The 15,641-nt window shown below is 39.5% G+C and overlaps 1 protein-coding gene across 3 annotated transcripts in view; it reads right to left on the bottom strand.

Moving 5' to 3' along the window:
• Nucleotides 1-15,641, bottom strand: part of APH1B (aph-1 homolog B, gamma-secretase subunit) — a 38,882-nt gene that overhangs the window by 14,134 nt on the left and 9,107 nt on the right. For all 3 annotated transcript variants that reach the window (XM_068553255.1, XM_068553250.1, XM_068553260.1), the window contains one exon: nucleotides 1,839-1,966. In XM_068553255.1, coding sequence (XP_068409356.1) covers nucleotides 1,839-1,966 — 128 coding nt within the window. The remainder of the gene's footprint in view (nucleotides 1-1,838; nucleotides 1,967-15,641) is intronic.

The following is a 15,641-nucleotide window of genomic DNA, read 5'->3' as shown; positions in this document are numbered from 1 at the left end:
ACCTAAACAGACATTTCTCCAAAGAAGACATACAGATGGCCAAGAAGCACATGAAAAGATGCTCAACATCACTAATTATTAGAGAAATGCAAATCAAAACTACAATGAGGTACCACCTCACACCAGTTAGAATGGGCGTCATCAGAAAATCTACAAACAACAAATGCTGGAGAGGGTGTGGAGAAAAGGGAACCCTCTTGCACTGTTGGTGGGAATGTAAATTGATACAGCCACTATGGAGAACAGTATGGAGGTTCCTTAAAAAACCAGAAACAGAATTATCATATGATCCAGCAATCCCAGTACTGGGCATATACCCTGAGAAAACCATAATTCAAAAAGACACATGTACCCCAATGTTCACTGCAGCACTATTTACAATAGCCAGGTCATGGAAGCAACCTAAATGCCCATCGACAGACGAATGGATGAAGAAGATACGGTACATATATACAATGGAATATTATTCAGCCATAAAAGGGAACAAAACTGGGTCATTTGTTGAGACATGGATGGATCTAGAGACTGTCATTTAGAGTGAAGTAAGTCAGAAAGAGAAAAACAAATATAGTATATTAACACATATATGTTGAACTTAGAAAAATGGTACAGATGAACCAGTTTGCAGGGCAGAAATTGAGACACAGATGTAGAGAACAAACATATGGACACCAAGGGGGGAAAGCGGCGGGGGGCTGGGGTGGTGGTGTGATGAATTGGGCGATTGCGATTGACATGTATACACTGATGTGTATAAAATGTATGATTAATAAGAACCTGCTCTATAAAAAAATAAATAAAATTAAAAAATTAAAAAACAAAAAAAGATTTGACTTTATGTAGCTGCCATCATATTAAGGGTAACTTTAGCATCCTGTATGACTGAAAGGTTTTAGGTAAGAAAGGCAATAAGATTATTTTTTAGATGGAACAGCGAACAAGAAGCCCAGTATAAGAAAACCTGATATGAACTCTAAATGGATGGAGAGGAGAGAAACATGAGGCAGGACACCATCAAAAGGAAGCTTTTCAATACTGTAGGTGAGAAATGATAAACGTCTGGACAAAGCAGTGGCTGGGATAATTCTGTTGCAAGTACATGACATGTTACAATTAAACTAAGACCAAAGCATTAAACAGTGCTTAAACAATACATCTAGTCAAGTATTCGTTTTAAATTACTTTTGAAAACTGGCATTATAATGTCAGTGAGGAGAGTTTAGTAAGATGGGCACTCTTGACATTCATCAGAATGCGTAAAAATAGTACAACCCTTGTAGAGAGTATTTTAGCAATTTGCATCAAGGGCTTTAAAAATATTCACACCATTTGACTTCAAAAATCCATTCCTTGGACTCTAAACAATGTATTGAAAAAGTTTCACATACAAAGTTGTTCCAGACAGCATTATAATAACCAAAAGTAGAAAAACAAGTTATCAATCAGTTAAGCAAACTATAACTTTATGTAATGATCTAAAGCCACTAAAACTTAAATATTAAAAGGATTTATAATAACATGGAAATTGTTTAAGATGTGTTACATAACATAAGCATAATGCAAGCCTATTTCAGTTTGACTCTACCCATTAAAAGAGAGACACATATGAAAAAAAAAACCAAAAAACTTTTATGAGATCAACCAACAAATTAATAGTTATCTTTCTATGGTAAGAAATAGATGATTTATCTATCATTCATTCACTCATTCTTTTAAATGACTTTTCTGAATTTCCTCATTTTCCTATGAGCATGTATTTCATTCAGAGTGGAATCTACCACTTTAGATATGCAGACTTGAGCTCCAAAAACCAGCTTGAGCACGGTAGCAATACTCACCAGGGCTGACACCAGCAGATGCGTCAGAAGCACTGCAAGCAGGGTGTACCACTTTTTCTTCTCACAGCCATCAAAAAACACAATGCCCCAGAACATGTGCAGCAATATGATCACCAGCGTCATGAAAGCTGAAAGACAGGCAACCATTACTGTCCAGTCACAGGACAACAAACCCCAAAGCCCACTGAACACCTAGACCTGGGACAACGCTCTTGGGGTACACCGCACTACTGGGAGGGTTCAACCCTATCTGACAGAAGCGGGACCCTGACACATATTTGCTCGAATAGTAACTCTGACAGCAACATTCCTGAACCAGGGGGCCAACTCTGAAGCAGCTTCTCATCTAGAACGTGAACTTGTGAAACAAAAAGTCAACTTGGATCTGGCTTTCAAGGAGTTTCTCTTAGGAATGCAATAAAACTACTGTGATACCTAATCAGCTTTTCTCCAAATTACCCTTCTGCACTAATTGCGAAACTCCCACCCTCCCCCAACACCACGCCACACAGCACGTGGGATCTTAGTTCCCCGACCAGGGATCAAACCAGCACACCCCCAACCCCACATTGGAAACTCGAAGTCTTAACCAATGGACTGCCAGGGAGGTCCCTGAGAAACTGTTCTCCATTAAAAGAGGTGTCTTCAATTTAAACAAGTCTTCTCATTAAAGTGGAATTTCTCCTTGGATTTTTTTTTTTAAGGCCAATGGAAGATAAAAATATTAGAAATTGCAGTAATTATCCAAGATTCTTTCTTTTTTTAACATCTTTATTGGACTATAAGTGCTTTACAATCGTGTGTTAGTTTCTGCTTTATAACAAAGTGAATCAGGTATACATATACATATGTCCCCATATGTCTTCCCTCTTGCGTCTCCCTCCCACCCTCCCTATCCCACCCCTCTAGGTGGACACAAAGCATGAGCTGATCTCCCTGTGCTATGCGGCTGCTTCCCACTAGCTATCTATTTTACGTTTGGTAGTGTATATATGTCCATGCCACTCTCTCACTTCATCCCAGCTTACCCTTCCCCCTCCCCGTGTCCTCAAGTCCATTCTTTACATCTGCGTCTTTATTCCTGTCCTGCCCCTAGGTTCTTCAGAACCATTTTTTTTTTAACTCACTACAAATAACTCAATTTCGTTTATTTTTATGGCTGAGTAATATTCCATTGTATATATGTGCCACATCTTTATCCACTCATCTGTCGATGGACACTTAGGTTGCTTCCATGTCCTGGCTATTGTAAAGAGTGCTGCAATGAACACTGTGGTACATGACTCTTTTTGAATTATGGTTTTCTCAGGGTATATGCCCAGTAGTGGGACTGCTGGGTCGTATGGTAGTTCTATTTTTAGTTTTTTAAGGAACCTCCAAACTGTTTCCCATAGTGGCTGTATAAATTTACACTCCCACCAAAAGTGCAGGAGGATTCCCTTTTCTCCACACCCTCTCCAGCATTTATTGTTTGTAGGTTTTTTGATGATGGCCATTCTGACTGGTGTGAGGTGATACCTCATTGTAGTTTTGATTTGCATTTCTCTAATGATTAGTGATGTTGAGCATCCTTTCATGTGTTTGTTGGCAATCTGTATATCTTCTTTCAAGAAACGTCTGTTTAGGTCTTCTGCCCATTTTTTATCCAAGATTCTTAAGCAACTGAAACTGAACTTGATCGGCACACACAGGTTTTTCTATGGAATACTGTGTGTGTGCACGCGTGTGCGTGTGTGTCCTGCATCCTGGACAACATTCCTTACTTAAAATGAGCAAGTTTCAGAATTCCCTGGCAGTCCAGTAGTTAGGACTCCGCGCTCTCACTGCTGAGGGCCCAGCTTCGATCCCTGGTCGGGGAACTAAAATCCCACAAGCCACAAGGTGTGGCCAAAAAAAAAAGAGAACGATCAAGTTCCACATATTCTGAAAGTTTCAACATGAAAAAAGGCACACAGATTTCCCTTTTCCACCATTAACACCCACCAATCTGGCAAAAAGTCAAGTCTGACCATTCTCTTTCACACTGCTGGTAGGCAAACAATCTAGCATTACCTAGCAAAGTTGAAAATGTGCATTCTCTATCACACTCCAGCAATTCCACAGCTAGACCTATACAATTCTCCCTTAGTATTCGTGGAGGATTGCGTCCAGGACCCCCCCCCCATGGATACCAAAACCTGCAGATGCTCAAGTCCCTTATATAAAATGGCATAATATTTGCATATAACCTATGCACAGCACATCCTCCACCGTATACCTTAAATCATCTCTAGATTACTTATAATACCTAATATAATGTAAATGTTAGGAAAATAGTTGTAAACATAGTATAAATTCTATGTAAGTAGTTGCTGGAGCCAGGCAAGTACAAGTTTTGCTTTGGGGAATTTTCTCTTCCTGAATTATTTTTGATCCATGGTAGGCTGAATCTGTGAATGCAAAACCCACAGATATGGAGGGCTGACTGTATGGACTCTGAAGCAGTTAGTTTTTGAATCAATAGATCACTAGCACTTGAGCACTTGTTAGAAATGCAAATTCTTGGGACCCACCTCAGACCTCCTGAATCTGACACAGTACACCCAGCAATCTATGTTTAAATAGCCCTCCAGGTGATTCTAATGCATGGTCAAGTTTGAGAACCACTGCTGTAGAGAAACTTTAGTATATTTGTACAAGGAGATATATACAAGAATATTAATAGCAGCACTGGTTGTAATGACCAAAAATGTTCATCATTACCAGAATGGATAAACTGTGGTGTATTCACACAATGGAATACTTATATGTTCTGTAATATAAATGGTCTTAAGAATATAATGTTGAGTGAGGGAAAAGCATATTGTGGGAAAATGACCATTATTTCAGTTATACAAAGTCAAAAGCAAACTATTAAAAAGACATAACTGTTGAGGCCGGAGGAAAGCAAGTTGTTACATCTAGTGATAGTGTTTCAGCAAATGATGGTAAATACTTTAAAGTAGAGGAGGAATTTTAAAAAAGAAAAAACTTCGGGACAATGGTAGACGAAACTAAAATGATGCATTTTAATTCCATCGATGATCCCTCAGAGGTCAGTTTCCCTGAAGACAGATGCCTGTTCATGTGATGGTGTAGAGCTGAGACGACTGAAAACACCCAGGAGTTAATTTTATGTCACAAAAGACCAGAGTAGAAATTGTGATCTATAGACACAGATGTTCACACTCTAAGGTTTTTCTAAAGCCTACACGTCAATTACATGTCAAGAGAAAGAAATGACATCATTAATGAGTCATCTGTTCGTGAGCTATGTGAAAGAAAGATCAAAATGGAGTCAGTATTGCTAAGAGAATTCTCCACATGGAGCCGGGTGGCCATTAAGGAAGTGTAACTTAGGCATGGCTCAGCTGAGATGGAATCTGACATTTTGACCTGATGAAGTCATCCAGGACACCTGCCAGAAACTCAAGACACTTATTGAACCTTCACCCTAAAATAACTCATGACAGTCTATCCACTTATTGGACCCCTACTCTAAAACAACTTGTGATTCCTTAAGGACAAATATTTTCCGACTTATGTCAATCACAATTCTCACCAGGCAACTTTTAACAACCTCATCGTCTTTTGTCTTTACAAGCCCGGGTCTATTTCTTCCTTGGAACACTCTTTCAAGATTACACGAATCTGTCTCCTGACTTGCAATTCTTTTTTTTAAAATTAATTAATTAATTATAATTGGCTGCATTGGGTCTTCATTGCTGTGCGTGCGTTTTCTCTAGTTGCAGTGAGTGGGGGCTACTCTTCCTCGTGGTATGCGGGCTTCTCATTGCAGTGGCTTCTCTTGCTGTGAAGCACAGGCTCTAGGCACGGGCTTCAGTAGTTGTGGCTCACGGGCTCTAGAGCTCAGCCTCAGTAGTTGTGGTGCACGGGTTTAGTTGCTCTGTGGCATGTGGAATCTTCCCAGACCAGGGCTCGAACCCGTGTGCCCTGCATTGGCAGGCAGATTCTTAACCACTGAGCCACCAGGGAAGTCCCTGACTTGCAATTCTTAAGACCCCAAATAAACTCTTTTCTTATTTGTAGCCTCCTGCATTATCTTTTGTTTGACAGCTATATTTGCCCTTTCTTCTATGCATTACCACATATACTGAAGCCAGCCAATTATCCTCCTGTGATCAAGTCCTAGAGTTCAGCTACTTGGAAAATGCTCTTACTTATGGACTTTTCAGTTCATTCTCATCCAAAAGAGCATTACTCTGTTTCAGACAAACATTCTCAAGATATCATTAGCCCTCAACTTTCTTTCAAATTCTAGGTAGGATATTTCTGTTTGCAAGGCTCTTTCCTGCTAAAAATTATCTCTGATGGATTGACCCTGTCTCCAAAGTAAAGTCCAAGCATCTCAGGTTAGCATCGAAGGCCCTCTACAACCTAGACCCAAATTACTATCCTTTACTAATCTTCAAACATATCCTACATGGAAGAAAACCAGAACTCTTACTTATACTCTGTCTATGCCTCTATGTTTTCACTTTTTGTTTTTTAACTGGTTACCCCTTTTGCCTGAATGCTCTACCCCTCACCACCAGCCTACCCATTTCACTCCATCCGAATCTTACTTTTATTTAACATCTAGCTCAGTGCCATCTCCTTGGTAAGCTCATCCTGATACCTACTCTTTTTTTTTAAACACTCCACACACATTTACTGAGCACCTAGAGAGTCTGGCCTGAAGGTGATGCCTATGGGCTCTGGAGTCACACACTCCTGAGCTGGAATCCTAGCTCCACGGTGTGGCTTTGGGCAAGCTCTTCCAACCCCTCTGAGCTTCTGTTTCCTTTATTTCTAAAATGCAAATAATGCCTCTGGGTTGCTGTGCAGGGAAGAACAGTGCTTTGCCAACCACAGTTTTTCAATAAATGACAACTGCTATGTGCTACGGTCTCCAGATTCAAAGATGAACATAAGCCAGGACCTTTAATTTAGTGAGTTTGTACTAACAGGCGGGAAAGTAAAGCAAAGCAGCAAGCAATTACCACATTCATCCAAGCTTCCTGGGCACTTGACTATGTTTTAAAATGCACTCTTGTTCACTCTTGTAGATTATTTCTTCCTCTGACATTGTATTACTCGCACATTTACTTTCTTCCTCCCCTCTTTTACTAATCCATACAAAGATTTATTAGCACGCACTATGGGCCAGGCAATAGGGCTATCACGGTGAACAAAATACAGTCCCGTGGAACTTCCTTTTCAGAAAAGAAGCGCATCGTTTCAGTTTACTGTTTTATTAACACAATATCTAAAAAGGATCTCTCAGACATTTACTAAAACGTTGTATATTCCTACTTGACTGCTTATTTATTCAGCTAGCACTACTTTCTGGCCAGCTTCTATAGTCATAAGCCTTTACTATTACAATGTGCTATTTAGATTACTGGGATTTATTGTTTGTTTCCTCTGCAGCTGGTTAGAGGTCCAACAGAAACTGAGCCCTGGATATCTAAACTATTCTGTCACATACATGTAGCTAGAGCTACACACATACTATTTTGATACTTCTCTCTAATAAATGGAATTAACTGCAGCTAGAAATGAAGATTTGTTAATAGTATCTCTAGGGTACTATCTTTTAATTACTAAACCTTTCTCATGTCATGTTCCTAAATATATAAAATTCTAAAAGTCCTTCAGTGAGTCTAACCCTAAAATATGCTTTGTTCTTTTTTTTTTTTTTTTGGCCACGCTGTGCGGCATGCTGGATCTCAGTTTCCCAACGAGGGATCGAACCCATGTGCCCTGCAGTGGAAGCGCGGAGTGCTAACCACTGGACCACCAGGGAATTCCCATTGCTTTGTTCTAATATTCTTAAAAGTAGAAAAAACAAAAACACTTTTCTAAGTTAACCATGAGAATATCAAAATTATATCCTTTTATAATCCAGATTAATAAAAAGAGCTCCCATAATTTTAATGTTTTAGAACATTAATCAGAAAGCTGAAGAGTTCTAACAAGTATTTTACATCTGTTTGTGAAATTGTATTTCACTACTTTGCTAATGCACTTCCTTTTCTAATAATCTTTTACACATTCTCTTGGTAGAGAATGTTTCAATCTAACCTACTTCTAAGCAAAATGTTTCAGTGTTATCTTTAAGATGCTACATTTACTATTTGGTTCTTTAATCCTTCCTGAACATAGCCCAAACACTCTAGCACACGGATTCATAAATATCTTCATTTTCACGCTTGTCCCTCTCTCCCTCATTCTTGATATCTACTTTTCTGTCCTTGCAAAGGCAACGGCCTAATATAGCTATAGATCCTAATACAGCTATAGCTCCTAATACTGGATCCAGCCAGCATGGAAACTGCTATCATCCGGCTTCCCCTGACAACTTCAGAGCATCTCTATAACCAGGCCAGAGAGCTCCAAGGCCTGCTGCTGGATGGTGGCAACAACAGACAGAGGAGGACTTCCCAAAGCCAAGGCTCAGCCTCAGCTGCCCAGAGATAGGATGTGATTACCAAAGGGCTTCTGGATGCTTTTTCCGAGGAAGAGAAGGGTCTGGGACTTCAAGGTTCTGTGAAGTGACAGACTCTCCTCCATCCCTCTTGGCTGCAGAAACTCACCAGATCCTGGAGAGATCTCCAATGACCTAGCCCAAGTCAGGACCCAGAACTAAACCAGTGTTTTTGAAAATGCCTTTCCTGCAATAAGGATTTAACTTTACATTTTTGCTTTAAAAAATGTAACAGAATTCTGTGACCTAGTTTATTGTAATGTAGATGTACATATATTACTAAACAAGTAACATTCTCCCAGATAAAATTAAGACATTTTGAAAACCATCTCATATGACACAGCCGTAAGAAAGGCGTAGTACTGTCCCTTAATACCAACCAGATCAAAAAGAAAATGTCCTGAAAGCAATCTGAATATAAACAAATATAATGATACAAAATATCATTTCAGATTTATGAAAATGCTCCTGAAGGATGTTCATGAGCTGAACAGACTGCCAAGGAAACGATGTTACATTTACAGTCCCCCTAGCAGATGGTGAAGAATGATGAAATTCCCTCCCCCAATTAGCCCATCAGTGTGGAGAGTCAGTGTTGGGAAGCCCCTTAGAAGTTGCTGATCTAGTCCCCTGTGCAATGAAAAAGCAGATCCCACAGGGTCCACTTCAAATACTTCCAGTTTAGGAGCTTATTTCTTCAAAACAGTCACTGTGGGAAAGTTCCCTCTAACAGCAAACCCAAATCTGGCCTTTCAACTCGGTGATTCTCAAGTGGGGGGATTTTGCCCCCAGAGGTCACTTGTCAATGTCTGTAGACATTTTTGGTTGCCACACTGGGGGTGGGCTGCTTCTGGCATCTGGTGGACAGAAGCCAGGGACGCTGCTGAACACCCTACAGTACACAAGACAACGCCCCCCCGAAAAAAGAACCCCAAAAGTCCATAGTAACGAGGTTGAGAAACCCTGCTCCAGCTCCTGCTTATTAAGCCTAGGAAGGCCCTTTGAAGAAGCAAAAGTCAACTCTTTGTTTCCATATGTGGCACATTAAAAAATACTTGAAACTCTCTCTATAGGTCAATTATTATCACAAAAATGCTGCATAACAAACCAAGCCAAACTCACTGGCCAGAGCTGCCATTGGGAGCATGGGGTCTAAGGCAGCGCTCACAGGAACCTAGGGTGCAATTCCTTAGTTCAGTGAGTGTGGGCTCTCAGGATTCTATTACTTTGTATTAATGCTTCACAGACTTCATGAAATTAACTAGGACCTTCTCATGTCTGTCTCTGCCCTGGAGTAGTTTCAGCACCATCAGGTTTACCTTTTCTTTAAATGTTTGCTCCAAAGCATCTCTCAAACATCCATTCCTGATTCCATATATAAAGCAAAAGCTAGCGCATAAGAACTTGGATGGAGATTTAAATGGAAGTGGGAGGTAAGATTTGCAGTTGGATTAGATGTGAGTAACGAGAAAAACAGAAGAATCAGGAATTACTCCAAGGTTTTGGGCCTGAGCAACAGGAAGGATGGAAGTGCTTCAACTGAGATGAGGGAGACCGCAGAGATACCCCGCTTTAAAGATGCCATCCGTGCCTTCTGTCCTCCAGAAATGCTGGCAAATCAGCAGTACTGCAAATCACTGTTCCACTGAATATAAGGAGAAAGTCTCCTGAGAGATGGAAAAGCAGCCTACCATCTGGAACAAGGCAATTCATTCTCAAGATGGAAATATCCACGTAGATCTTTGTAAATGAAAATATTCAAGTAAATGTTTGGTGAAGTATTTTAGAATGAAAAAGATGAGAAAATCTAACAGATCTATCCCTTAAAACAGGGGTCCCCAACCCCCGGGCCACGGACCGGTACTGGTCCACGGCCTGTTAGAAATCCGGCCGCACGGCAGGAGGTGAGTGGCGGGCGAGCGAGCCAAGCTTCATCTGCTGCTCCCCATCACTCCCCAACGCTCGCATTCCCGCCTGAACCATCCCCCCACCCCCGGCTCCGGGGAAAAAACTGTCTTCCATGAAACCGGTCCCTGGTGCCAAAAAAGGTTGGGGACCGCTGCCTTAAAATAAACCTCAAGCTTGATTAATCCCTTCATAGAACCATGAAGATTTCCAAACTTCTATGCATGTAAGAAAAGTGGTTTGGGGAAATTTAGTTAAAACCTGTTCCAGGAATAGTGTTGGAAAACCTCAGAGCACACCAATGAAACCTGTTACAATGTGAATGATTCCTCCAGAAACTGTGCACAGCAACAGCACTGACGTGAACATTGTGATTCTCTTTAGCAGAGCTGAGGGGAGGTAGAAGAGTGACCTGGTACAAGCAGTCCCAGTAGTGACGAGCGTCCTTGGTGAGAAATGCGCGTGGAGCAGCTCAGTAAATGCCAGGACTCCAGCACATCCTCCCAGCACAGCCATGGAGCTGCAGAGGATCAAGCTGAGGTTGCTGAGCAAGGCTAGGCTCATCAATAAAGCTGAAGACAGGATTTTTTTTTTCTCCTTTCAAATTATAAATATTGGGTATAGTGGGTAAACATATATTCCTATGGGGCTAAATGAAGGAAGATACTATGTTGAATGGTATTCAAAAAATATTACCTTTTCCCAATGCAAATCATCTTTACAGGGTACTATCCTGCTCATCACACTACGAAAAAAATCTCTGTACGATTCATTGAAGAAAAAGAAACTAAACACACACACACACAAAAGAAACCACCAAAAATTAAAGGCAGCAGTGGATGAAGAAAATAAGGACCAATTCACATGTGAAGATGACACAAGGCCTGAAGAGAGAGAGAAGCACAAGGCATTAGGCTGCCTGAACTGCAAAGGGGTCAGCACGGGCTCTCCACCCAGCCATGTGGGCAAAGAGATGTCAGTGTCACAGAAGGTGACCTAGAACACATGTGGAAGAGCCACAGCCTGTGTCATTCTTTCAGTCACTCTGCGAAGCAATTCACTGAGCTGCCTGTTTGCACTCTGCCTAAAGATGGCTACCTGGGCTCTGCATACTTGATAATGTATCATAGGCTACTAGAGCCTATAACAGGCCAAGGTTTGGGGAAAAGACATTCCGAAAGTATAATTTTCCATTCTCAGTTATTTGAGAAGCTTGAAGGAAAGACTATTACACTACTGATGTAATGAAAACATATAATGAAAATATATAGTTGGTGACAAAACCAATGACACGTTACAGTATATGGAGCATCCTTGTGTCATAAGCGGTGACAGTTGTGATAATTTATTATAAGAAATTAAGATTCTAACAAATTCAGAAAAGGATAAGAACTGCAGATTAAGCTCTATTGCAGATCATTTTCTCTGTATCATTAACAATGCTATAGTTTCTCTACCTCTCTGGAATTGGTAGCTATTTGAGACAGTCTTGCATGAAAAGTGCTTTCACTTAAAAGTTTAAACATTTAACAAACTGCCACATTGTATTATAGAAATTATATCAATACTTAAAATACTACAGGAAAAAAGTGAATGAATGAAAAAAACTCACTGGGTTACAACAACAAGGATTTATTCTCATGCTCACTGGTCTAGAGGTTGACTGTGCTTTGGCTGATTAAGTGAGGCTGGGGTCAGCTGGACAGCTCTGCTGCAGCCTGCTGGTACAGCTGGGTTTGCCTTGTCATTTCAGGTTGGGCCCAGGTCTGCTCTATACTTGTTCATTCTGTGGTCCAGGCTAAGGGGGCATTAACTATGGGGGCATGTTCTCTGGCACATGATCAGAGCCCAAGAGGGCAGAACCAACCATGCAAGTGCTTTTTATGTCTCTGACTTACATCCACTTACATCCAATTAGTGACTTACGTTCACTATTTGGCCAATTCGTGTCACAGGGCTGAGCTCAAAGTCAGGGGTAGGCAAGTACGTGCTAGTCACCATGAGGTCAATGCAAGGGTGTGGATGTATATTTCTCTTACAGCAGAATGACAAATTTGGACACAAATGAAATCTCCCACATTCCCCTTACTTTTATTTTTCTTCAAGCTCAATATTCCTCTTCCCTTCAATAATACAGCTTCTAGATCTTTCACCATACTAACGATGTTCTTCTATACCAACTTTAGTTCTTCAGTATTCCTATTAAATCACAATGCTCAGAATTGAACACGATACTCTACACGTGATCTGACCCATACTGATTTCTCCTAGTAAAAGGTTTAGCGGCTGAAAAGTTGAAAACCTTACCTAGATAAGAGCACTGCTAAGAAAATAAAATACTGGGTTAGCCAAAAAGTTCGTTCAGTTTCAAGTAAAAATAAAAGACACATTTTTCATTTTCACCAAGAACTTCATTGGACAATGTATTCATTAACCGAGTGAACTTTTTGGCCAACCCAATACAAATGAAATGGTTTGGGGAAGTTTTAAAAATAAAATATCAGCTATCCTTACTGAGTACTAAAGACATTTTTCTTCTAAAGCATAAGGGAGGCAATTCAGAGTGATAAATCCAGATACCACATAAATTAGAGAAATTATCCTTTCTCTAAATTCTATTCTTCATTTTGAGAACCAAATTCTCTACCCTTGGGCTATTTTACAGTTTATAGAGCACTTAAATATATACTCTCTAATTTCATTTCATTCTCTACGACCTTGAGCTAGGTATTATTTTTGCCTCTGCTGAAAGATGAGGAAATTGAGGGGTTAGATGGAAGTCCAGTATTTCCTGTGCCCTGTGAACAATGTCTTTCTAACCTCCAGGACTACAAGGAAGACTGCTTCCCTCCACCTGGAACAGTCTTCCCTGACAACCACCTTGCTTTCCCTGCCACCTACCATTCATCCTTTAAATCTCTACTCAGATAGCCCTTCCTCCATAAGCATTGTCTTTCATTTTTTTTCAATAAATATTTATGAGTTCATCTAGAAACAAAGAACTCCACAAGGTGCTGGGGATACTGCAGTGAACAAGACAGACAGTCCTTGCACTTATATGGCTGAGCATCCAGCTGGGGAGAAAGACATAAACAAATAACTACACAGTTGATCAATTAATTACAAATGCGGTAAGTACTACAAAGGAGAAGTACAATACCACCCGAGGGGGTTACAGCTTTTTCGCGCACTCATGGCTCTTCCTCATCATGGTATCTATCACACTTTGCTGTAATCAGCTGTTTGTCTTTATTCCCTGCTATGAGTGGAATATGTAAACATTAACTGGGTTGTTAAATAAAAATACTTAATTATTTGTGGAATGAGTGATTAAATGATCAAATGGACTTGCCCAAAATACTAAATTAATGAGCCAGGGTAAGACTTGAACTTACAACTCCAATTCCTATACCTTGCCTCTATACAGAATAACCAAGACACGGTAATGATTCTAATAAAGTTAATGTTAGCCTACTATACAACTACAACCAAAAATAATTAACTTATAATACATTTAATTTGTAAACTATGCTGACTTGTCACATGAAAACCTATGTACATACAGGTATCATATAGTGTACATCTTGTACTAACATAGACATACTAATTATACCCCATATTCCTGATTATTACTTAGGCATTTATAATGGAGTATTGTTAAACTATTTAACTGACAAATTAAAAAGGAGCTCATGCCTAAATACATGGAAACAGCAGCAGTTACAAATAATATATGCAATAAACACAAATACATGCAAATTTGGGGTTATTATTTTTAAACGCAATAAGTAGTTTCTTAAATGTTTAATTCAAAGGTTATGCTCCAAAGAATGATGTTATAACAAATAAACTCTAGCACATGATAAAAGTTAACAGCTATTCTTGACTCTATAGGTACACATCCACAGCATGGTCAGCCTGCCGTCCTAACTTAGCTAAAGATATTACAACACTTTATTCTCTTTGAATTTATAGAAATCACAAATACAATCCCCAAATTGCTAGCGCATGTTTTACTTTCTTCCAAAAGAATCATTTTAAGCCAATCTTATGAAAACAGCCTAGTTCACAAAAGGGAATTAGCGCAATCTAGTGAGAGAATCTGGTAGAAAAATAAGTTCCATTAGGAGACTGCTACTTGAGAACCAAAAAAAAAAAAAATGCGTATGTAGCAGTTTAATAGACTGATTTAAGAAAATATAGAAAACTGCAGCAGTAACACCCCCTCCTGATTATGTTTTATTAACTCATATTGGACGCTAACAGATTTTAGCATTAATATTACAGTTGTTCTAAAAATCTAATACTCATTATTATGTTCATTTTTTAAGACTGTCAGAAATATTCTAATTATGGAATGTTTAAAAGGAAGATAATTTGCTATGTTGGGGGCGCAACTAAATAAGTAGGACCCATTCCACTGACATACTTTCCTGTCCTCTAACTTGTAGCCGGACGTGAAGGGCCCTGAATAACTTGTAGGCCTTGAAAAGCCCTTATACATTTTTGTGCAGGGACGAGTCATTTGGGGGGCTGTATACAGGATGGATTCCCATGGAAAATGTGTTGAGGAAAGACTAACCGGGTGGGAGTTAATGGTAGTAATCTAGACAGGAGATACCAAGGTCTGAACTGAAATGATGAACAAGGGTCCACTGGGTTTGGGGATCACTATAACGTGCAGCATGTCTCTCAATTTTTTACTGCAGCAATTTGTTTGTTTAATTTGGTCATACCTCCTTATATCTTTTCTATTATTATGTTAAACTGCATTGAAACGCTTAATCACTTTTTTGGTCTTATTCCCTCTACAAGATGATAAGCTCCTTGAAGACAGAAATTACTTTAGTACAGATGATAAATTAATAATGATTTAATTAAAAGAATCTGTGCATAGGGTCACTTATTTCAACGATACAACTTGTGAAGACAAAAAAATGCAGTGGGGTTTTTAAAAACTATTTTTTAAAAGATTCTTCTTGTGTAATTTAGGAGAGATCTTATATTAATTATGTACATTACCAACTCTCAAATGTGTGACCACTGCATCATGGGGACAATTTTCATCTGGTGGATGAAAAGCGGTTTGAAATGGGTTGGTCCTTTTACCTGCACCTTTGGATAAAGGTCAACTCATCTATTATTTTTTTCCTCTCAATTTCTTTTTTTAAAAGAATATAGTACAATTTATTTTTAAATGTTCAAAAGCAAGAAAACTAAACTTTTTTTTTTTTTTTCAGATACACACATGAAGGTAAAACTTTCAGGTTTTACCTTCAAAGTAAAACATCGATACATGTTAAAAACCTAACTTTCAGACCTGGCTAACCCAGGGACTTAATAACACAAAATCAGGGCAACAGTTACCTGTCGGGGAGGAGTGGGGAGGA

This window comes from Eschrichtius robustus, chromosome 1 (assembly GCF_028021215.1).
Source record: "Eschrichtius robustus isolate mEscRob2 chromosome 1, mEscRob2.pri, whole genome shotgun sequence".
Classification (NCBI taxonomy): Eukaryota; Metazoa; Chordata; class Mammalia; order Artiodactyla; family Eschrichtiidae; genus Eschrichtius; species Eschrichtius robustus.
Note: the sequence above shows the minus strand (reverse complement) of the source record. Positions and strands in the feature narration are given on the sequence as shown.